At 36.5% G+C, this 25,552-nt stretch overlaps 1 protein-coding gene across 1 annotated transcript in view; it reads left to right on the top strand.

Annotated features, from left to right (window-relative positions):
- Nucleotides 1-25,552, top strand: part of DNER (delta/notch like EGF repeat containing) — a 128,926-nt gene that overhangs the window by 69,821 nt on the left and 33,553 nt on the right. Inside the window, exons 5-7 of the mRNA XM_005147040.2 lie at nucleotides 11,316-11,461; nucleotides 19,740-19,893; nucleotides 22,729-22,842. Coding sequence (XP_005147097.1) covers nucleotides 11,316-11,461; nucleotides 19,740-19,893; nucleotides 22,729-22,842 — 414 coding nt within the window. The remainder of the gene's footprint in view (nucleotides 1-11,315; nucleotides 11,462-19,739; nucleotides 19,894-22,728; nucleotides 22,843-25,552) is intronic.

The raw sequence follows: 25,552 nt of genomic DNA, 5'->3' as shown, positions 1-25,552 counted from the left end.
GTCTGTTTTCTATAATGTGATTTATAAAATGCTTGCTGCTTTTGTAAACAGGCTTTTGTAGTGCAGAAAAAGAGTTATGATGCTGTGATTAATGCAGCATAATTATGTTGTTAATTACAGCATTTACCCCATTAGAATAAGTCCCAGTAGATGGGTAAAAGTACTAACTTGAAGACTGGCTTGTACCTTCTGTAGTGAGTTTGTAACTTCTGTAATGAGTTATCTTTTGTAATAAGTTTGGTGCTACAGACATGCCACTCTTCTAAAATAAATTACTATGTTTTATTAGAAAGTATACTTATTAGCCAATGGAAAAAAGGACCAATATGGCTCAGGTTTTTGAAGTTAAAAAGTCCCTGAAATTGCTGATTCGCTCACTGATTACGTGTAGGTTGAAGCACAGAGCATATCTCAAGGTGCTGATGGCTTTTAGTATCAAGTTACTACTAGACAAAGACAATCACTAAGTGGTTGACCTGTAGCACAAGACAGATGAATTATTGATTTCTGCTCACCGTTTGCAACAAAATGCTTCATTTGATGTTAAGAAGTCAAAAAGTGTTGTATTTGTTGGATTGCTATGGGTGGATGTCAAGATTTCCCAAAGAGATAGTTGGGAAGTGAAGCAGGAGGGAATTTAACATATTTTTAATGAGATGGCAGTTAAGGAATTTGATATTTGAAACACTAATTCATGGAAAGTCTGCCTTTTACTTCAATAGTTATAGCTTCATGGAATTTTTCCCAGTATTCTTTGAAGTTAATGAGTTATTCTTGCATATATTATTTATAATATTTATAAAATGTCCCATCAGTATGTGTTTTACTTCAGGATTTTCAGACAATCATGCTAACAATAATAGTACTAGAATATTTGAAAATAATTGTAAAACGTTATCTTGTTACTGTCACACACACCTATTCTTCATTGCAAAATATCTTGAAAACTTGAAATCTGATTAAATACATTTTTCAAGTCTGAAAAAAAAAGATAAGAATGCCCTGATACCCTGTCAGTTTGTGCATGTCTTTCAGACTCAAGTACTCATGAATGTTAATAGGTTACAGCTAAGAATCTCTGTGGTGAGTTGAAAGTGCTGCTTATTACTAAAGGGTGTTTTGGTTGGAATCTAATCTGCTCAACACTGAGCACTTCTGTCATGGAATAATATACTGTGTTTGCGAACATATGCAGGAACAGACTTGTTGCAAGTGTGTAATATTTACTAAATTGATTAAATAATATCTCTCTTGAGAAAAAAAGTCTTTATATTTTCTTTTAGAAAATAAGAAGGCCTTTATGAAGGATCTTGAAAGACATTTTCATCTTGCATGGCATCTGTCTCAAAAATCTCCTATGATTTGTTGCATGCATCTTTTTTCATTAAAGCATGCAATCACAGTCTGATTGAAAACTGGAACATTTACTGTAAAACACAGTCTGCTATCAAAATAGTAAAAATCCCAAACCCAACATATACTAAATCCTTTAATTAAGTCTTTATACTATTATAATTTTTGATTCTTTTTTTTGAAATTGGGCAATAAAATTACACGTTGTATGATTATTGCTTCAATAGTCTTTATTTAGAGGTTTGGGTGTAATGCAGAACATGGAGCTGGAAGTGCTGACTGTGTGCATGCAACCTATTTCTTTCCTTTCTCCCAACAACATTAAAAAAATGCAATTATGTTTTCAGGTCTGTATCATGGTTATTAGGATATTAACTCTTTTGACATAACCTGCTTCTTATCAGCTTCCATGATAAAATGTTGGAAAAACTGCTTTTCTGCATTGGTGTGCCCACTGTTGAAGCTGCAATGATGGGAGTTGTTTCAGAAAAATAGTAAAACAAAGAGCTGGGTGCTGTTATTTTGCCTCCATAGGTAATATGATAGAAAAAGCTGTATACCTACATGCTTGTAAATGTCTTGAAATTACTCGCTTTTTGACTTTATGCTTAATTTATTACATCCATGGTACAGCTTGAAAAGCAGCTTTTGTGAGATATTGCTACATTTAGATTTTTGGTTTTTTTTTGTCTGCTTATAAAAAGAAGAAATATATAAGGAAATTTGCTATTTCTCAGATAAGACCTTGGAGATAATAAAGCAGAAAGTATAACATTTAATATGAATGAATATTTTTATCCGAATAGAAAATAAATCCTCCAGTACAATCTTTAATATCTTTGTTTTCATCACAGCAAAGAAAAATTGGTATAGACCAGGTATGTAACATGTTTTTCTGCAAGATGCCTGGCCTTTTAGATGAATACATTTTAACTAATCAGTTTAAACCATAATTATAAAGTATTTTAAAAGTGTTTCTTTAAGTAAATTTGATAGCTGTATGAACACATTTGGAAATGGATGCTGTAGAATCCTTATGAAGAATACTGATGCTATTAAAATGCCAGCACCTATCAGCTTTCTTGAATTCCAGAAAACTTTCTGAAGTTTGTTTTCATTTTAATTTGCTTTTCATTTGCTTTTCAAATTAATGCTTGACTCTTCAAGCACAAGAGATCAGTTGCATTTTAAGAAGTGTGTGAACCATGTGTGCTTTTGGCATCAGAAAGGCTAATATTTCCCTTTCCAAAATGCTGTCCTGGCTTTCTCGTGCAGCAAAGTATTTTCTTTGTTATCTCTGCTCTGAGCAGTTATTTCTCTGATGCTCCTTGGGTTATTTAATGAATCTCTTTGCAACATCTCTTCATACATTAACAAGTGATCATCACTAATATGGCTGCAAGTATATCAAATAGGCAAAATGAAACTTAGTGTCCAAAATACTGTATTAAAAGCAATCTAGAGATATATTTTGAAAGAACTGAGTCTGATCTTGCTCTTTTTATCTGGCTATAGAATTTCAGATTGGGAAACAGGTTGTAAACGTCTTTTGGATGCTGTATTTTGTGTTGTTACACATCTTTAAAACAGACATATTTTCATCAAAAGAAAGCAGTTTGCTGCATGTTGAAATTGTTTTTACTTAAGCAAAAATAAAATAGGACAATTTTATTTCATAGTAGGAGATGTGTGAATTGAATTCACTGAAAGCCACATAATCAAGTTACTCTAGCTTTAACAAGTTAACATGTGTCAGCTGAGCATCTGTGTGAGCTCTTAGCCCATGGCATATGTGCAGTCACAATAATCACAATGCCTTGCACATGCCATAGCTGGACTGTTCATGCAGTTCTGCTGCTCTGCTGTTGTGCAGTAATGTGTGTGTATGACTACTTAGTTACTTCTGTGCAACTCAGCCTTGCTGCTGGGGGAATATGGTGACAAGTGCTCCAGTTAATGGGGTTTTCATTTTTATGTGTGCAATTTGCTTGGAAGGGCCCTGCTGTAGGCGGTATTGAGTATTGTGCTCAACTGTGAACATTTCCCTGGGGTTCTTGGCATGAGAGCTAACCTTGCAGAAAATGGCTGTTTGATAAATAATAGCAGCAGCAGAAGTGTGAAGAGCATAAAAAGTTCAATCAAGTGTTAATTTCAGTTACTTTTTTAAAAGATCATCCTATAAGGCAAAAAAAGTTAAGCACTCATTTGATATCCAAATAATTCTGAAGAATGCTGTTAGGCTATATAAGAAAGGGTATTTTTATAAATATGATAAAAATCAATATCCTGTGCTGTCCTTCATGATCAAACTATGTGGACCTTATCTCACATGTAAACCAATGTAAACATTTGACTATTTACTTCTTTAATACATTGTATTAAGTTTTAAGCTAGAATCTAAATAATTTTTACTCTTTAGAGTAATCTTGAATTACTATGTTATTATAATTAATTTTATTCACTTCTAGCAAGTAACAGTGGGAAATTATTTTCTCTGGAAATGCATTTGCTCAAACATGTAATGCTTGGCAAAATATACTTTGTTTATTTAAGATTTCTCTTTCTTCATATAGGACTTTTGAGACCAATTCACTCTCAAAGGTATTTACATTCAGTCGACCACATGGTCGTTTGCACTGTGAGATCTTGGGAAAATTGCTTAACCCAATTTGTAAAATAAGGATGGCAATGCATAATTCAAAGGGAAATGGGAGGCACATTTTAATAATGCTTGCCATATGCTTTGAGATCTTCAGCTAGTAGTGTAACATGCTGAACAGTGTATTTAAAAGTAGGGTAGCTACTCATAAGTCTGTAAGGTGAACCAGTCACTATAGATAAATCCTGGCCAACCTTGTCATCCCATCTACTGCAGCTCTCCCTATCAGCTATGCCATTTGCATTCCACCACACTTAACTACTTTGGGAATGTGTGGTATCAGAGATTCTGGTGGTCTACATTTGTGCCCAAAATGTTTTGCTGCCAGCTTGGCAATATTGTTGGGATGCTGATAAATAAGCACTAAACAGGGGAATTGTGATATAGGAAATCTATTAGAAGATTAGTCTTGTCACACTTCACTGGGCTTTCACCATTATTTTGGACAGTAAGCAGAGTCCTTGAAGCCATGACAGAAGGTCACACTCTAAGCTACTGTCACATCTCCTTAATAAGCTGTATGCAAGCAGTTTCATAAGCGTAAGTATACTCTTGTTAGCTGACTATTTCATAATCCTATTATGGGTTTTGGTCCACTCAAGCCATTAAGTTGGGCAATTGTTTAGTAACATTGAAATTCAGAAGCTGGCATTTGTTTTAGAAGAAATGTAATGGAACATGTGGTTGGGGATTTCTCTGAGCTAAGAGAATCCAGCTGGTTTGCTTAGTTCATAAATGTATTTTAACTGTGAGTCCTGCAAAACTCAGCTCTGGCTTGAAGGTCAAGCTGTATGCTATTTCTTCCCAAAGTTTTGGTATTAATTTCCTGATATCCCAATATTTTTTTTTTTTTTTTTTACTCTCTGTTGCACCTGTGTAACACTGTAATGGTCAATCTGTCACTGACAGAATTCCAGTAATGTTACTGAGAATATAACTTGACCAGCAGCACATTTATCTTTATCACTGTAATGGTGATTACGTCTAAGAAGAAAGCATATGTTTGATTTTTCAGAGCCCAGGATGAGTTTTTGGTGCTGGTAATGAAAGAAGCAAGTATATCTATTTTTAAACTGAATGTGACTATGACATCATTTTGGAGAAGAAAAAAAAATACAAGAGAAGTTTTACAGTCACTTTCCAGCACAACAAAAAAACTATTTGAATTGCGGTTTCATGTGAATTTTTGAAAAATAAAGTCTTTCAAACAATTCTTGAACTGTATAAATAAATAAATAAATAAAAACTGTATCTACTTTCAAAAGTAGTATCTGACCAAGGCTTCTGTGACAAAGCACAGTCCGCATTCTGATCTGTATAAAATTTGGGAGAGCTGTACCACTTATCAAAAATGCTATTTCTGGGCAAAATAGCAGTTTTGCGATTGCAGCTGTATTTTTGTATTCCCAGATGCTATGTTGCCTAGCAGTATCATTACAGAGTGATCTCAGATGTTCTGTACAAATATCCTAAGGCACTGATGGCACAGAAGCACTGCATCAAAGATTACTAATGTCATCGACTACCTGTTTCTCACTTACTGTTTTCTGCTTATGTATGAAAATAATCCTAAGGAAAACTAGGAAAGGATTCCTGACCTATTTTTTCAGAATCTGTAGAACTAGTGTCAGGGCCCTGAGGGTATTGATAGGCCTTAATGACTTTGACCATTAGAGTCATGGAAAAGAAAGATAAATGACTGTGTTATTTGTAAATCAAAAGCATGTCTCTGTTATTTCAACATGTAAAGGTAAATTTTCACAATCAAGTGTATCATGAGGACAGCTTGTTATGCTTTTTCATTTGTTAGGTTTCTAAAATGAGTTGAACATCACTTCCATGAATGAGTAAGAAGGACTGAGCACTCCTGGATTTGCTAGATTAATAACTACTGTTTGAGTTTGTGATATACAATGCCATAAGAGAGGGAAATTGGTTTGCTAGCTAAACTGAATTTACTACTTCATGCTTAGATCCAAAAATTTACTTAAGCATGGCAGTGATTAGTATAGATCTCTATGGTGGGCTTCATAGTCTTCAATGTTAGCTATATCATATGATATATGGATAGTGTAAGTCTTATGGACATGAATAATCTTTGAATAAAATTTGGACATAAAATTTTAGGAGGAAGGACAAGAATTTAAGTCTCCCTCTCTTTGTAGTCTTTTTGTAGAGTATTGTAATCAATTCCCTTCCCCCAGCTTCCTTTCTTTAAATTATTCTTATGCCTGCAAATTTCAACAATCACAAAAGAAAAGGTTGAGCATATTAATCACTCCTATTTAGCCTGCTGGATAGCATTTTCTCCTGTGATCTGAGAGATGTGGTCAAACAGCAAATTCCTCTTTGATCTCTTACACTTTAGGTTAATTCTGTAACTTTCCATTATCTGTGGATGAGCTAGCAGAGGTACTTATGTAGCTTCTATTCTGGATCACTAAGGCTTCTAAGCTATGGTTCAATTTCTTCTGACAGCAGCCATATTGTTTCTAGAAGCTGAAATCAGGTCTAGAAGTATTGTAGATTCATTATGTTATTACACGACATGAACTGATGATGTGGTGCAGGCACACCCAATACCACCGCTTTGCTCCTGAAGGACTGATACTGTTTTACTTACAATATGTATGCCAGTTTTCCTTTTTCCAAACTGTGAATAAGTACTGTACACCAGGAATAGAGAGAAGAAATGAAATGACCTTGTTCTGGGGACCTTACTCTTTTCCTGCCCACTTAGAAATGCCCGTAGTGCTAAGGCTGTATACAGTGCACGGAAGCTGTAGGCACATAGTGTCTTTGAGAACTCCACTGCTTGCAAAATGTTGAAGTTGGCTACTGACCCCAAAAGCTTTTGGTGTGGGAAAGTGTTAAGAGAGAAAACCAGAACAGACAGAAACTGATAGACATCTCACTGCTGTCTCATTTCCTTGGGAAACCAGGCTAAAAATAAGTTGAGAACTTGGGGACTGATGCTTCATTGTGAGTGTCCAACTGCCCTGGCAGTCATACTCTCTCATCTAAGAAACTTTTAGGAGGACTCATAGAGCTATATTTTTTATAAACTGGAACTTAATGTAGGGAGCCATTACTGTATTTCTGCTGTAAAAATACAGAATCATAAAATGGTTTGTGTTGTGTCATAGTTTAAGCCCAGCTGTTAATTCAGAGCCATGCAGCTGCTCAGTCACTTTCCTCTTTCTTCCCCCTTGTTTCTGGCAGAATGAGGAGGAGAATCAAAAGAATGTAACCCCACAGGTTGAGATAAGAACAGTCCAGTAACTAAAGAATAATACAAAACTACTACTAACAATAATGATAAGGGAAATAACAAGGGGAGAGAACATAAAACTTAAAAAGAGAAGGGGAAAAACCCCAACAATAAACACAATTGATGCACAATACAATTGCTCACCCCCTGCCCACTGATACCCCGCCTGACCTGAGCAGTAATCAGTCCCTTCCAGGTAACTCCCCCATTTTAGATGGTGGGCATGCCATACTGTGGTATGGGATATCCCTTTGGCTAGTTTGAGTCAGATGTCCTATCTCTGTTCCTTCCTGGCTTTTTTGTGCCCCTCCTCACTGGCAGAGTATGAGAGATTGAAAAGTCCTTGATTGGCATAAGCATTAGTTAGCAACAACTAAAACATTTCTGTGTTGTCAGTGGTGTTCTCAGATTGAAGTCTAAAACACAGCACTGCACCAGGTACTAAGAAGGAGAAAAATGACTGCTCCTGCTGAACCCAGGACAGGTTGGAAGTAACCTTAAAATCATACAGTTCCATTGTATGATTTTACATACAGTAAAATGTCCTGCCACAGGCAGGGACACCTTCCATTAGACCAGGTTGCTCAAACCACCGTCTGGTCTGGTCTTGAACACTTCCAGGGGTGGAGCATCCGCAACTTCCCTGAGTAATTTGCTCCAGTGCCTCACCACCCTCATAGTATTGTTTCGACTATAGATGAAAGTATGTTGGAATACGTATAGTCACTCTGTAGAATACTCTTGAGCCAATTGCAATGGGCAAGAGTGTGTAATAGCATTGGGTGCGTAACAAGATCTAGCTTCAGTTTGTGCCTTCCATTAACATAATATGCAACCAGATAATGTTTGGAGTTGGTGGCCTATTAGCTCGTCTTCCTTATTTTGGCAGCCTACCATGGATGAGCTTGCTGACCACAGCCTGCTGTGCATAGAAAGTAGGTATTGTTCAGAAATGGGACTTGCAAAAGGAAGCAAATCAGTTTGTGTATCCTAGAAAATCTACAATCAATCAATGTTTGAGTAGTGGTAATCTTAATGGCACGATATGACCTTGCTGAATTCCCCTAGACATGATGACACCTGTCATCTTTTATTTTGACTTTATTCCTTATTTTTCATTCTTTCTTGATGTGAGAGAAACAGCAACATATGTACTTTGTGCTCCTAGGTGTAAGCAGGTGAAACTACCAGTGGAATGAGCTGCAGTTTATGTTACCATGCATACTGCTGATGAAATTGTGCAGGCATTTCTCAGACTATCAAATGTGTGTGCACAAAGCTCAAAAATGCCTCCTCTGCAATCCAAATGACTTCTCAGATCATATTATGATATGTTAGGCTTTAAAATTGTTTCCGCAGTATTACTATAAATAGCTCTATCCTCAATTCTTCAGCTTAAAATACTCTGATGTCATTATGTTTTAACTAGCTCTAGAAAACCAGGAAGATTAAACTGAACAAAATTAGTTTCTGGTTTAAACAGCTGTAATGTTTTCCCCAGACCTTAGACGAAGGGAGCTGTAAAAATGCTTCTGAAATTATTCTCCTACCTGGAAGTTAAAAATAGAACTTGAAACTCACTTTAGTTCATTTGTTGTTATGAGAATTGGAGAAGGAATTAATTGAAATGCTATGACCCGAGTTAAGCAGGATGCCATATATAGGTGATCAGTGAAGCTTCTAGCCTTAAAAGCTGGAGCTCTCAGAAAGTTGTATGCAGCTTCTATAGAGTGAAAATAAATAGCCATGTTTTTATTTTTCTAGTCTTTGGAAATTAGGCAAAATAATTAGGAGTTGCAGGAAAATATGTGGCATTCCAGTGTGAATAATGATTTTTTCCAGTGTTTTGCCTAAGGGCTTTTGATACCAAAATAGTAGCAAGATTGAAAGTACAAAGAAGGTTGATTTAATATTCCTTTAGGGAACTGTCCTGAAGAATATGTAGCAATCTGCTTCAGACAAGCAAATGTGAACCCAAAGACATTTTCTAAATACTGCATTCTTTCAAGCATTCACATATAATTGCATGGTTGCCAGTGACAATCTCATTCAATTATTAAAGGAAATAATTCTGGTTGCATCTTTGAACAGATGGTTAAAAATGGGGTGTGTATTAAGGCCAGAATATATTGGCTTGCATTGAAGAGGTCAGCAGATTACAGTAATGTTTACTAGCCAAAACAGACCATTAGACATTTGGAACTATAGCCAGTACACATATGTGTATATTTTTAATCTGATCTTTTAGAATACTTAGCTAGCTTGTAGAGGCAATGTTCAAGCTGATGACATCCATACTGGACATGAGATTTTCCTGCTTTGAAGATATGTCTTAGGGATCATTTTTTCTAGCATAGACCACTATTTGTTGAAAGGATGCAGGATTTAAAAAGTGAACAAAGAATGAAAGTCTTATTTTTAATAGTATTTGTAAAATTAGTCATGCTTGACACTCTGATATACCAAATCAAAGAAACGTTTAGCAGCTGTTCTGGAAAGAGAATTCACCTGAAATTCAGAGAGTTTCATAAAACCTAGGTTTATTACTGTTCATTATAAATATTATCTCATACTATTTTTTGTTCTGCTTGACTATTTAAGTATTCAAGTATTGCTATTTCCAGTCTATTAATGCAGGAAGCTAGATTGCATCTTTGAACTTCTTTTGAAGTTTAGGCTATAAATGGATTCTAGAATTCAAAGTGAAAAATATTAGGGAAAACTTTCAATGTCATTCACTCCTGCATCTATTTACTGTCATTATTTTTAAAAATAGGGATATCTAGATTAAAAAAAAATTATCAGTTTTTAACTAAATTCTCTCCTTAATTTCTATAAAAAAGTATGATCCTGCAATGGTCCTGTGTCTGTAACTTCCCATTCTGTTATTACAAACAGCCTTAGACCCTTAGGAGTCTATCCATATGAAGAAAGGTAAAGTCAAATTAAAGTTTGACAGTTTATGGAACAATCTTTGTTCTGTTTGTTTGTTCAGGGTTTTTTTTTTTTCAATGAATATATTCTGCATACAGTGTATGCACTATATAAAACCCACAATTTTTATGTCACAGCACATTTATTCTGCTACAAGCTTCTAGAACAAAACAACCAACTGATGCCACACATGGAAGGGCTGTAACCTGGGTAGAACGATGCAGTTTGAGCACAACTGAAGTATAGGAGCAGTATATGTATTTTACTTTGAACTCTGACTTAATACTGTATGTCATGGGCTTTGTATTTTATCTTATTTTATCTATTCTGCTGGCTTTTATTTTCTAGGTATATCTGCTAGAAATATGGGTGATAGGGATGTCATTATGCTCCAGTGTGTTTTAATAGCTTCTAATCAACTATATTTCAATTCCATGTAATTTGAAGTGCTAGCCAGAGATTAATGAATTTTCCTCTTCCTTGCCAAACGTTCCCATTTTCATGTTTTGTTTGTCTCTACCTGGTATATCACCTTATAGAGTAATCAGATCAGGCATTCAATAGTACTTGTATTGCAAGCATAAAAAGAAATGCTGTCAAGCTGTGTATATATGCTCTTGCAAACTTCCTAAAAATACAGCCATCTGTTACCCATGTAATGCAGTTGGAGATCTGTGTGCTTTTTAGCTCTGACATAACTTTCAGAAATTCATTTAAACATTTTCTCTACTGAATTTGATATTCCCTGTCATTAAAAAACTTAAAGAATTATATTTTAACTTATCAGAAAGTTGCAGGCAAAAGCATTTGCTTATTTGAGACCTGAATAAAGACAGCAGGTTAGAGGTTTGGATGTAGATCTATTTCACCAACCTGCCTCCCTTTGTTAATATGAGTGCTTGTTTCCAGACTATATTCTTGTTTTTATTTACATGCATTAAATTTAGATAGTTGTGTATGAAATATGAACAGTGTTGTTCTTAGTTGCCAGTTTCTTTCTATTGAGTTTTATTTGTTTGTCTAGTGATACAGCAGTAATATGTATTGGTGTATTTTCTTCTATAGTAAGATTGATTGATTTATTTATTTATTTCTAAGGTTTTCTGAATGATTCAGTTACTAAATGCATTGTGGCTCTACGCTTGACTGTGATAGTGAAAGTCAGTACCTGCATGCCTGTGGGAAGCCATTCAGATAACTTCCAGTGTTCGGGGAAAGGAAAATGTATCACTAAACCAGATGAGGTAAGGTGAATTTTCTGTAGTGTGGAAATTCCATAATAATATAAACACAAGGTAAGCTTTTCTTGGTTCTCTGAGTGTGTGCATACCTTGCTGCTGTGTAACACTCTTCTATAGCTCACAGATAGTACTAAATAATTACCGTATGTTTATTTGTTATTTCTAAAACTCAAGCACTTGAAGAAAGAAAATAACTCAGATGAGATTAAAAGATTCATACCTTGGCAATAAAAACAATTCTTCAAATCAGCTATAACATAATGTCTACTGCATCTTACTGTCACTATATAAGAACATTTCTTTATGAGGTGAAGAGCATCTTCATGAGCTAGTGGGCAGCTGGGATCCTCAATCTCCAAAACAGTGTGTTCCGGTTTGTTCTGTCTTCAACCTTCTTTCAGTTTTAGGTCTGATTTAATCTAGTATTTATCTCTCCATGTCTCAATAATTTCTCACTTGGAAACAAAATGGAGTAATTTAGTAACGTTTGGAAGTTTTCCTGTGCAGTTTTCTCCTTTACAAGATACTATGCTGCGAGATCGCAATAGTGACAAAAATTCCACTGGCCACTGTGAGGTTTTTGTGCTATCTAGTAACATGATGTCGTGGTTTAATCCCAATCCACACAGCTCATTCACTCACTCCCCCCCTTGCTCCCCCAACTCCTGGAGAGTTAGGAAGGAGAATCCAAAGAATGTAGCCCCCACGGGTTGAGATAAGAACAGTTTAATAACTAAGGTATAACACAAATCACTACTGCTACCACTAATAATAGTAATAATGATAAAGCAAATAACAAGTGAAGAGAATACAACATCTCACCTGCCACCGACCCATAATTCACCACACCCTGCCCGACCGAGCACTGACCAATACCTCCTCCAACCCCCCAAGAGTCCTAGCCCTTCTGGATCACCCTCCGTTACATCCTGGGTATGATGTGCTATGGTATGGAATATCTCTTTGGCTAGCCTGGGTCAGGTGTCCTGTCTCCACTTCCTCAAGGCCTCCCCTCCTCCCTGGCAGAGCATGAGGCTCAGAAAGTCCTTGGACAAACCAAACATTTGAGCAGTAACTCAAAACATACTTGCTATCAGCAACCGTTTCCAGCCCGAAAGTCAAAACCCAGCACTGCACCAGCTACCAAGAAGGAGAAAAAATGACTGCTACTGCTCAAACCAGGACACATGAGGACATAACAACCAAATGTGTCAGATCTGCAGTCCATATTACTGCTTTTACAGAACCAGTCTGGCCTTCTGTGAATGAGATCCTGTATTCTCTTATTACTTTCTATATGTGGTGTTTTATTTAATGGATTAAAAGTAATTTACAGCACAAATATGCACAGTTAATCTTTGGTTTTATTAATATTCATTTGGGAGAGAAAAGCAATAGTAACTGTTGAGTAAATATTAACAGCTGTGAGCCTGCCATGAGCACAGAACATCAGGCATATTTAGGGAATTCACTGTTCATCTGCTACCAATTTCTGATTTAAATTCTCAATAAGCATGTTTGGTAGAAAAATGACCTTTTGAACAATAATAATAAAATTGCTACCATAATCTATATATGCATGGTAGTGCTAACAGCTGAAATAATTAAGCATCTAATTTCTCAAAAATGAAAATTTCAAATGCTTGAGGTGATGTGTGAACACAATTGTTACAAGATGTGTTTAGAAGTAAGTGCTACTCTACCATACCAGCTGGCTGGTATCCAAACCAACCACTAATTCAGATACAATGTCCTATTTCATAGTCCTGTTTTGTTTTTCTGCTTTAATGTATTTCACAGTTTTAGTTTACAAATTCAGTATCTTGAATTTGGTTTACGCTTATTTGCGTTCAAATTTACTGTATATAACAGCATATCAAAATGCCTAATTTTTCCATTTTTTCTCAGATAAGAGTTAAAGCCTTTCATAAATAGTTGTTTTCTCTGTTTTCATGGTATTTGCCCATTTTCATGAATTTTTTTTCTCTTATTACATGCTATATCTCACAAATAAGAATAAATTACTTCCTGTATCTATGCAGAAAAATAAGTGCTTTTCTATATTAATGAAAATGCATATATAGCCTTTAATAATTATCCATGTTTTGCAAATCTTTGTGACATGGCAAGTAAAATAAAATACACTTTTGAAAAGAGAGACAATTTGCTTCATGGCAAGAAAGAGGAGCTAGTATGTCACTCAAAAATAAAAGAAAGAAATCAGGACCTCTATGTGCTCACCTGTGCTCTTGACATTGGAGTCACAATGCAAAAAAAGGGGATTGAAGGATTTTCATACTTTTCCACCTATGTTTTCTTTGAAACCTAAGAGTGATAAGTGGAAAATTTATTACGTGGTGTTTTTGATGCAGTATGCACTATGCTGCAGTTGCTTGCCGTCCCTCTGGCTGAAAATGTGGGACACAGAAATCATGCTGAAATTTGATTACAAAAAGGCACCTACCAATTCATGGTAGTCAGAGAACTAGAATTAGGATTCTAATAATAATAATATCTCTTATCTTCAAACAAAACCTTAGAAATGTAACTTCTTTATTTTTCACTGTCACAAACTGCTCCTAAATTTTCTAGAACTTGAACAAATGAGGAAAACATATCAGTGATCCTCAAATGGTGGTTTGAGGTAGCCTGCTGGGCTGGGGTAGCTCACTAAAAACTCAAATACAGTTTTTTGAAATATACATAATTTATGTCCAGTTGCCTGCTCCAGGGAGAATAAAACAATTCAGGCCCAGCATAAGCCACATAGGTCAAAATAGAAGGTGTGTAATTCATTAAGCAGGATATTTTTGCTATTGTTCAACTCATCTTAGGTAAGATATGCTCTAAAATACCTTGATGATTTCCTAATGATGGAGCAAACAACTGCCAAAATTACGTGTACTGACTGCTGTGTCAGTTTCCCACAAGACGCATCTTCTGTACTTCTTTTTGCAGAATTGAAACATTAATCATCTTTAGGTTTACAACATGCCCTTTGTGATTTGCTGTTTGTTTTTATCTATAATTCATTCTGTTTTGCACAATCTAGTCAGATTGCAGAGCAATTCCTTAGAAGAATGCATAAAAGGCCTAATACCATGAACAAACTAAGAGCTCTGCTGGCTGTAGTGGTTGTTTCCAGTGCCAAGAACATTAATTATTGTCCTTGTGATTTTATGTACTTCATAATTTTATTCTAAATCTAGTTTAATGTAAAAGAATGTAGTAGCACGTCTGCTTAATGGGAAAGTTAAATGTGATTAACAGTCTGCAGTGATGTTAAGTGCAGTGGCATACTGTTATCTACAGAGTGCATAAAACTATAAACAAATTCTGGTCTAATTTGGAAGTCTCATCCAGATTTTATTCGTTTATTACTTATACATAACTTAGCTTCTACTCAGCTAGTGCTTTTTACAGAGTGTGAATATGAGAGGGAAGTTTTTAATGGCAGAATTCTTTTCAGTTATTGTTGCTTTTGAAAGGAAGACTTTGAACAAAGTTCTGTGAAGTGATGTTGAGTCAAAGTGATGCCTTTTCCTTCCTATGTGCAAAGTTTGTACCTCTGCTTTGCTGCCATGCTTGCTGTTGTTCCACAATGGAAGTATTAATGTATCAGAAGGATAATACTGGTCTTGGCATGATGCAAATATAAATACAATTTTCACATTCGTGTACTCAGCTTTACTGAGTTATTTGAGGAATAAGCTGTCCTCAAACCAGTTAGCTGTGAATGGAAGAGAAAATATTTCGGTATTACCTGAAAGATTTGTTTGGTGCGATTTTCTAATTCCATGTAGAATTTTAAAGAGAACTTTGGCCATCCATTGGATTTAAGTGCCGCAATTTTGCTGACATATGGGGATAAAATGATTTATTTCACAAATTGCTCTGTTCCATAACTTCGTTTCTCCTGAAGAGCTGACTGTGTATATGTGAAATGTTATTGCTTGATTTAGAACCCTTGAAATTTACACAAAAATAACTGGCCTCTGCCTGCACTGAGAAATAATGTATTGAACTGAATAGCAATGATTTCCATGCCACCTCTATGGGTTAGAAGCTTTGGGCTAGATCCACTTAATTATATTTGTAGAAAGGCCAATTATAAAAGAGCCCCTTTTATACCTAAAGGTGTGCTCTACTACATGTGGACTTAGGTTCCTAAATAGGATATGCTTCTAAATGCAGAATATATAACTGTTATAAAACAATGTTTTACTCAAATATTATAGCAGCTCACTGTGACTTGCAATACATACTGAAAGTCTTTCTCAGCAAGAGGAAGAGTAGACATCCATTTTGTCCTGGTCATCTTAACAGCTTCTTTACTATAGTTAAAAAAATATAAATGCTATCTATACTATAAATGGCATTTATAGCATTTCTAGTCTGAAATTTAAACCCTTATAAGCACTTTATTACTAGGCTTACCTAAAATAGGAAAAAAAGTACTATATTCCAACTATAATTGTCATATGATACTTGCAGACTGGATAATGACATATTATTTTAAAGAATGTATTTTATTGCACCTAAAGTTACATATGATAGATTTGCACTCCCATAATCAAATAAAATACCCAGGTAGTAGCTTGTTTTGGAATTCTTAGTGACTTAAATACTAGCATTATGCTAGTGTGTAGCTGCTTCTTAACTTAATTTTCCTCAAATATGCTAGTACTTGCCATCTGTTCTGGATAAAATTTAATAGTGTAATTTGGCAAAAGAAAAGGTAACATCAAATCTTCTCTACAGAATGACTTGTCTACAGCTCAGAACTGTTATCTGTCATTGGATGTTTCAGTCTGAAGTGTTACAGTCTTTTATTTGCTGCTTTCAAAACCCATTTTTTTAACTACACTTCATGCGTAAAGATCTCTATATTGTACTCTTAGATATCAATATTATCTGAGCTTTTTGTGAATTCCTATTTCATTAATATTGTTCAGGCAATGACTGACTTTTGCACTGTTTAAATAAAATAATACTTATAATAATCAGATTCCATTATTTTGAACTGAGATTTTAGTACAGGCAGAGCCATGTTGTTTGTGTCTGTGAACAGTACAGACATTCCCTTCCTCTCCAATGAATGGTTCAGGTGATGATGTACTTTGCATCTTGGATCTAGCATGCAGCAGTTGTGAATCTGAACCTACCCAGCAAACACAGCACCTCTCTGTTCATGCAGTTAACTTTGATATATTTCTTGGATATCTTGCTTAGGAATGTCTTAAGCTTCAGATAGATGTAGATAAGCCTGTTCTCATTTCCAGTAACTCATTTAAATGAGATCAAAGATCTGATCTCTTTGAATGGCACAGAGTCTATGTGCAGTGTGTGTTCTTTCCAGATGCGCTACTCACATCAATTTTAAGAAAAAATGACTTTTTTTGCATAGAATGGCATTTCACTTTGTTCATCCAGAACAGGTGTATTTAAACAGGCAGCAGCCTTGATTTTGTGTTAAGTCTAAACTCAACACTCCATTCCAGCAACAATAACAAGCACTTTAAGTCAATATTTAGTATCAGTAAAGTCAGAGCATGTGCAAAGGATGCAGCTCTGTTCTGACTCAGCCTGTGTCCTGATCCTATATATGCACAATGGTATAGCATGACTCTAGTGACTTGAGATGTTGAGAACAACACTAATTTTGAAACAGAAGACCAAAGTGATCCCTGTGCTGATGTGTTTCCCAGTAATACCATATGGAAATATGGAAATACTTACTGTGCATTTGATTACATTTACTATAGGAAATTTAATACTGTGCATTTAATTTGGTGGATAAAGAACTGGCTGGATGGGCACATGCAAAGAGTTGGGGTCAACGGTTCAATGTCCAGCTGGAGACCAGTAAAGAGTGGTGTCCCTCACGGATCGGTGTTGGGACCGGTCTTGTTTAACATCTTTGTTGATGACATGGACAGTGGGATTGAGTGCGCCCTCAGCAAGTTTGCCGATCACAATTGGCACATTTGTCGAATGTGTGGTTCGGTTGATACACTGGAGGGAAGGAATGCCATCCAGAGGGATCTTGACATGCTTGTGAGGTGGGCTGATGCCAACCTCATGAAGTTTAACCACGATAACTGAAAGGTCCTACACCTGGGTTGGAGCAATCGCAGGCACAGCTACAGATTGGGTAGAGAAGAGATTCAGAGCAGCCCTGTAGAGAAGGACTTAGGGGTGTTGGTCAATGAACATGAGCCGGCTTCAGTGTGTGCTCACAGCCCAGAAAGCCAACCGTATCCTGGGCTGCATCAAAAGGAGAATGACCGGCGGGTTGAAGGCGATGATCCTGCCCCTCTACTCTGCTCTCATGAGACCTCACTTGGAGTATTGTGTGCAGTTCTGGTGCCCTCAACATAAAAAGGACATGGTACTGTTGGAACAAGTCCAGAGGAGGGCCACGAGGATGGTCCAGAGGAGGGCCACGAGGATGATCAGGGGACTGGAGCACCTCCCATATGAAGACAGGCTGAGGAAGTTGGGGCTGTTCAGCCTGGAGAAGAGAAGGCTGTGTGGAGACCTCATAGCAGCCTTCCAGTATCTGAAGGGAGGCTATAGGGATGCTGGGGAGGGACTATTCATTAGGGACTGTAGTGACAGAACAGGGAGTAACAGATTAAAACTTAAACAGGGGAGGTTTAGATTGAATATAAGGAAGAAATTCTTTACTGTTAGGGTGGTGAGGTACTGGAATGGGTTGCCCAGGGAGGTAGTGAATGCTCCATCCCTGGCAGTGTTCAAGGCCAGGCTGGATGAAGCCTTGGGTGATATGGTTCAGTGTGAGGTGTCCATGCCCATGGCAGGGGGGTTGGAACTAGATGATCTTAAGGTCCTTTCCAACCCTAACTATTCTATGATTCTATCTTAATTGCTTACTTCTTAAATAAAAGTGATCATTTGTTTCACTGTTAGCCCCTTTCCTTTGTAGCTCTTGTGAATTCTTATCGTGGTTTAAAACCCCACCTCAGCCCCTCCCTCACCACACCACCCCCCCCTCCCCCGATCTCTTCAGAGTAAGTTACTGTTCTGTGTTTTTAATAATTTTGACTGATTTGCTTGCCTCACTTTCCTTCCTCTTAAGCTACAGCCTTATTTGGAATCCTGTCATTGCCAATGTGTGAGATGTTCAGAGCTGGTTTATGAAAAGGCTTGGGTAATACCAGGACATGTATAGACTGCACTTAGCAAGAACTTCCAGCACTCCTGATAACTAACATTCTCATGACTATGAGTTTTGGAGTTATATGGTATTAATCCTTGTTTAAACACTACCAGTGTAATATTTGTAAGGAAGAACTAAGTCCAGATTTTACTGAATAAAGTTTTTTTAATTTGCATGAAGATTATTTTCTACTTAGGTCACAGATGATTATTCATATGAAGTAAACACAAGTAAAAATAGAAGACAAAATACTAACCCCATCTCTTTGTTTCTAGTTCCTTGCACATTCTGAACTTTGTGTTACATTTGTGCTTTGGACAGCTTCAGTTCAGCCCCAGTGATCTGGCTTTAAAATGTATGAGAATAAGTGATATTGCCATCTAGTGTCTGATGAACAAAAATAGTAAGATTTGGTTAAATGTATGCTACAGATGAGAGCTTTCCTTGCTTCGATTCCTTGAGATTTCTTTGTGTTCTAAAGAATTTTTAAATCTAATTTTAATTATCTTATTGTTCACAAAGATGTGCCCTATCATGCCTACTACAGGTATTTTAAATCTTTAACACTTGTGTAGTGCTTTTGATCTTTATTAAGCAACAGGGTTTGGAAAAAATAACAAGTACATTCAGAAGAAGACTTGTTTTAACAGAATTGAAGGGATGTGTCACTACTGAAGTATCATTGAAGTGAGCCTCTGAGACTTCAGCTCTGACCATCACAGGCACAAAGATGCATAAAGGGTGCATCTTTGTAGTAGGATTTTGTTGCAGGAAAAACTTGTGCATTACTCATTCTGACAGTTATTCCTCTCTGTAAGTGTAATTTGTGGAAGAAAAAATGTATAATGATTTAGACATGATGGATCTGAACCCAGCCTCCTTGTCTAGATGAAATTACTTGGCATGTTTACAAATTTTAGCTGAAGAATTGTTGCAGGTTTAGGATATCATCAAGTAACTTTGTGCAGTTGATGTGTTTACAGCAGCTAGTCTTGTTATGAACAAGAAAATGAAGCTCTATCTTTGTTCAGTGGAGTACTCAGTGAAAACATAGTATTTGAAAATGTATTGTAAAGTGCAAATTCTGTTTGGTTTTAGGCAACCTTTTTCTGTGAATGTGAGGATGAGTACCGGGGTTCCCTCTGTGAAGAATTTGATGCTTGTCAGAGCCAGCCCTGTCAGAACAATGCAACCTGCACTGATGTAGCACAGAAACATGACAGGAATAATTTCACCTGCACCTGCCTACCTGGTAGGTTTTGTATTACCCTTTGAATAATGCATTTTGTTTTATCATTCAGTACATCTCTTATGCAGAGCAATGAACTGCAACTTCAAATACTAGGAAAGAAGGAAAATACAGCAACAGCGTAAGGACAGTTTTTAAAAGGAAGATTCATCTGTGAAAAATGACATTGAAAACACACATCTGAACTATAACTTAATGAGTGAATTATTCATAACAATAGAACTTTACCTACTCAGATGAAAAAACCAAAATGCAGTGTACATCAGCTTTTTCTTAATCTTTTTTCTTTTTTTAAATATCCAATGTAGATTTTAAGTATCCATTACAACTAAACTTTCAATAAGCATCCTTTCTTTCTAACTACCAAACTCTTTTCTTCAGTTACACCCATCAAATGGAAGAATATTTTCTCCTAACTATGCAGTTGGATTGTTCCCCAAAATTAACTCAAGTCCTGAAATTTTTAAAAAATGTATAAACTAAATGGTGTCCTTTGTGGGTTTGATTAATGAACAAATGACTGTGTTCTCTGAAGTTATTTTAAGAACATTTGTTTAAAAAAATCAATTAAGTGAATATAGAAATGTTAATTGAAATTAAAATCAAACTAAATATGATAGTCACATGCTGGAGGATAAATTAAAGATACATGCTGATGGAAAAAACTCTTACTGAATAACTATTACAGAAAATTATCTGAAATTTACCAAACCAAACTCAGTTATCATAATAGAAGTTACTTCAATCTGTTTTCTAATATTATTTAAAAATAAAAGTTGACTAAGATTATGATCAGTAGCAGGTAACATATTTTCTTTCCTACAAACATTACTTTATACTTTCATTTCTGTAATACTGGTCAGCTGATACTAGAGAGAAAGGGAACTTAAGGGAAAAACTGAAAAAAGGGGAAGATACTTCCAGAATAGTCCTTAAGACCTGCAGATTATAGAAGCTAAGCAGGTGGAAAAATAAATTATTTGGTCAGGTTTCTAGTGATTGTGTCTAAATGGCTGACTGGATTTCATGCTCAGTGGGTGTTTGTGTGCATGAAATATATATATAAGGTACATGTAGCGATACTTTATTCTGCCCCAAAGCAGGTCCTGGAGTGGGTGTTCTGATATTCCCTTGAAGATAGAAATATTCTTATTCTTTACCCTCACACATGTTGTACAGACTAGAGAAACTTCCATCTGCATTAGATTATATATAAGTACCAGCCTGAAGTATGACTGAGCCGTAAACATGTGAATGCAAATGATGCTTTAATGTGGATGTCATATACTGTCCTCCAAACTGTTTCGTGAACTTTGCAGTTCAGAAAATCAGCAATGGCAAATTATTAAGGGCTCTACATTCTCTACAGAGGCTTAAGTTCATAATTTTTCTGCTTCTAGGACTCCCACTTTTTCTCACTTTGCTTAAAGTCCCTAACAAAAGTGCAGTCAGAAAGAGATCTATATTTGTATATTTTTTTCTAATGACCTGGATTTATATTGCTCTGAAACTAAGATGTGAATTTATTATGCAGGTGTACTATGTTCTATTTCATAAATTTGCCAAAGGATTAAATACCACTTTAACATGATAGGTAAATACAGTTGAGTAATCATTTAAATAAGAGAAAGAGCAGAGTGGGACAAACTTCCAACATTTGAACAACTCCTACCACTACTGTCATGTTGAATATGTTTGATTCAGAATTCTTTTGGATCGTGACAAATAGTTTCCAACTAGAAAAGAAAAAAAAATTGTATTTGTTATGTTTTTGTTGTTTGCTTTTATTGAGACAGATATATTGGAAATTATTCTACATCAAGTACTATAGGCTAAATTTCCTTTTGCAATTTCCCTATCTCAGAAGAAATACAAGAATGATTGTAAAAAAACCTCTCCAAAAAATCCATAGTGATATATTGTATTAACAGTGTCACCTAGTTACAGCTTACTGTTCTTTACCACTAGCCATTGTGTTAAACATGCTTCTATGGAAGATACTTACTATTTTATGTAGAGTTACATTTAAGAAATAAAATGCCTCTGTGTAATGTGTAGTTTCTTTTTCAGTCATGCATCCAAGATAGTTTCTTTGGGATAAATAAAAATTGAAAGGGGCAACGTGTAGCATTTGTTAAGATTTCTTTTTGAGTGTTTAATCATTTAGATTGTATTTTGTAAGTTTGTTTATTTTTTTGGGGACATATTTGAGACATCAGACATATGGAACAAAGCAAACTTATGGTCAAATAGTACAGTACACACAATCTGTAGCTTGTGAACATAAAGGAGCCTATTTGGAAGAGTTTGCAACTGTGCTGAACAGTTCTTCACAGTTCCCACTTAAAATAAACACTCTGCTTGAAGCCCAGCAGTAGGAGCAAATGACAGTCATTCAGCATATGCACAAATAATTCATAATGTCAAGTCTTATTTAAAGTCTTGATAAAGATTGTTGCCTTTATATTTAAGATGTGTTTGAAAACCATTCAAAAATGACTTTTTTTTTCTTTTTTTTTTCTTTTTTGTTATATGGATGCTAATGAGTACCAACCTCCATTATACTTGTGCTGTCAAAATATTGCTGCTGGTAAAATACAATTGATATAATCTCTAGATTTTCACTACTTGCTTATGTTTCTCCAGTGAAGTACAAGTTTTAATTAAAAATCTCATTTTAGAAGAAATTAGAAGACTGACCTGGATTTTATTTCTTACTTTGGTTAATTTTACACTCAGAAAACTAATGGTCTGTTTGAATGACCTACCTTTATCACCATTTAGTGATAAAGCCTCATTTTTTGGTGTATTTTCTGAATGTTCTGTGCTGTTTTGTAGGTTATACAGGAGAGCTGTGCCAGTCAGAGATCGATCATTGCATCCAGGAACCATGCCAAAATGGAGGTACCTGCTCATCCAACATCAATGGATTCAGTTGTCAGTGCCCGGAAGGTAAACAACAAAGACCTGTCTAATACCTCATAAAAACTGGTGTTTTGCAGGGTATGCTTAGTCTAAATTTCCACCTATATCTATTTAAATATTTGTAAAATTGTGCTTTAGGTCACATTTGGGAAAAAGATGAGAAATTGCTCTATAATCATCATTAGTATACAAAGTATGTTAGGAGCTTAATGTTTTGGTGTATATGTGGTGCAGAAATGTTCTCTCATTCTCTGGTGCCTTTAAAGTAGAAATCAGCCTCCAGCACTGTGAGAAAGTTGAATCGTAGGAGACCCCGGATGTGGTCTGATTTTTATGTTTTCCAGTAAATGTGTGAGAAAAAGATGCCTCCCTCTGCATAGTTCTGCATATGGACCAGTTGGCTAAAATGTATGTAAGAGCAGTAATTCAAAACTGAGGGAATGATTTCAATCCCCCAAATTTTTAATTAATTCTCCTTTCTACTTGAACTTCTTATTTCTCTACATGAAAGCCTTTCAGTGATTCTCATCGTTAAACACGCTGTGTGAAATGAGGACATCATAATGCTAAAATGCATGCTTTCATAACAGTTTGCCGACTGAAATGGCAGATGCCTAAATTGCTCACAAAAAAAAATATCAGGAGTGAAAGCTCTCAATTATAAAGCCCTCTATTAGTTATTTATAATTAAGATTAGAACCTTGAACTAATTATATTTCTGTTCTTGATCTGTGGAAGTTGTTTTTATTCTGACAGCACCTTGTGTATGCTCTAAGGGTACAAGTCTTTGATAACTGCTCTTGTAACATACTTGCTTAATAATGAAGATTATTTGTAATTTCTTTAGGCTGATTCCTTGCTTTTCTGAAGTGTCATCCTTTAATGAATGACCCACTTAACAGCTGTGTTGAAACGCAGACACTGACATTTTGTCAACAGTGCAGGTCTTGAATTTGGAAGAAATTCTGAAAATTGTTTGCTTTGTAACAAAAATCAGTGAGAAAATTATTAGATGTTAGACTTGGTCAATAATTTATCTTCATTTTTCTTAGGAAATCTGTTCAAGGATCTTTAAGGATCCTTTGCAGGAAAGGGTCTTTCCAGTAATAAATGCTTGGAAAAATAGCTACCAGGATTTTTGGCTGGTTTAGAACTGATATATTTGTTTCTATGTGTGCCGTACCTTAATTGCTTGCTCCTGGTGACCTATCAATGAATATGCTGGCTGTGTCTCAACTTGTCTCCTATAGCCATTTGATATGCTGACCATGGGACATGGCTGCTGGTAGGTTGAGGTCCCTGGATGGTCACCTCACCCTTTCCCTTCTGTGGGTGTGTTGGGGTGCTTGGCTGGGACACAATGCTTATAGCATAGCTCTTGATCACCCTGTTAAAAGGCATTTATGTCCTGATAGCTGTGGGGGGTTGAGGCTGCTCTCCTGCTCGGGGAGCTCATGCCAGCTGCAATTAGCCTGTGAATGGGAGTGGGGCAGGCTGCCAGCTCCTCCTGGCCCACAGGCCCTGACAGTCACCGGCAGCAATGCTGCTCCTGTAAGTGCACTAGCTGGCTGTGCCAAAGGCCCTGTGCCACCTGGAGCACAGCAGAGAAAAACCTTCCCTTCATCTCCCTCCAGAGCTGTTCTCTGCAAAGAGAATAATGTAGATGTTATCTGATGGGCCACTGCTTGATGTGTAGTGTTCCTTTTGATAGCAGCTTTCCCACTGCAGGAGAGCCAGGTTGTGCTTTTCTGGTTTTACTCCTGTTTGATTGTCTCTGTGTTATAGAATCATAGAATAGTTAGGGTTGGAAAGGACCTTAAGATTATCTAGTTCCAACCCCCCTACCATGTGCAAGAACACCACACACTAAACTATGTCACACAAGATTCCATCCAACCTGGCCTTGAACACTGCTGAGGATGGAGCATTCACAATTTCCTTGGGCAACCTCTTCCAGGGCCTCACAGTAAAGAACTTCTTGCTTAGATCTAACCTAAACCTCTGCTGTTTAAGTTTCAACCCTTTACCCCTTGTCCTATCACTACAGTCCCTAATGAAGAGTCCCTCTTGCTTGCGCTTCATCCACAGAGTCCTCCTGATGAGGTGGCTTGTAACAGATCCTCACAGTAATGTCCCCCATCGCTGTTCTCCCTTTGACCCTGACCCACAAGCTCTCTGTTAACTGATCACCTGTCCCCAGAGAGGGTTCCATACTCTCCAGCCTATCACTGACATAAATAGCTACTCCCCTCCCTGCCTGCTGGACCTGTCTTTCCTAAAGAGCCTGTAACCTCCCATTCCAAAACTCCAGTCATAGGAGACATCCCACCATGTTTCTGTGATGCCAATGATACCATATCTCCATAGACATGCACACACCTCTAATTCCTCTTGTTTGCTCCCCATACTGAGGACGTTTGTATAGAGGCATCTGAGCTGAGCTACAAATGAAGCCAGTTCATTGGCTGGAGCACCTGAAATATGTCTGCATCGCTCCAAGCTTTTATTATAGGTGTTGGCAACTGAGTGGGTGTGTTGGGATGGAATGATGCCCCCCTCCCCCAGCACATCTAGTTTAAAGCATCCTTGACAAGTCTGGCAAAGCCTCCTACCAAAACTGCTCTTCCCCTTTGCTGTCATACCAGCTCCAGCAGCCTCCAGTAGACCTGGCCTCCCAGATTGAGTCATATGTTCTAAATAACCAGACCCTGACTATGGCACCACTGTTCTAACCATT

The sequence above is a fragment of the Melopsittacus undulatus genome, chromosome 6 (assembly GCF_012275295.1).
Source record: "Melopsittacus undulatus isolate bMelUnd1 chromosome 6, bMelUnd1.mat.Z, whole genome shotgun sequence".
Taxonomy (NCBI): Eukaryota; Metazoa; Chordata; class Aves; order Psittaciformes; family Psittaculidae; genus Melopsittacus; species Melopsittacus undulatus.
The sequence above is the reverse complement of the archived record's forward strand: the minus strand, read 5'-3'. Positions and strand labels throughout refer to the sequence as shown.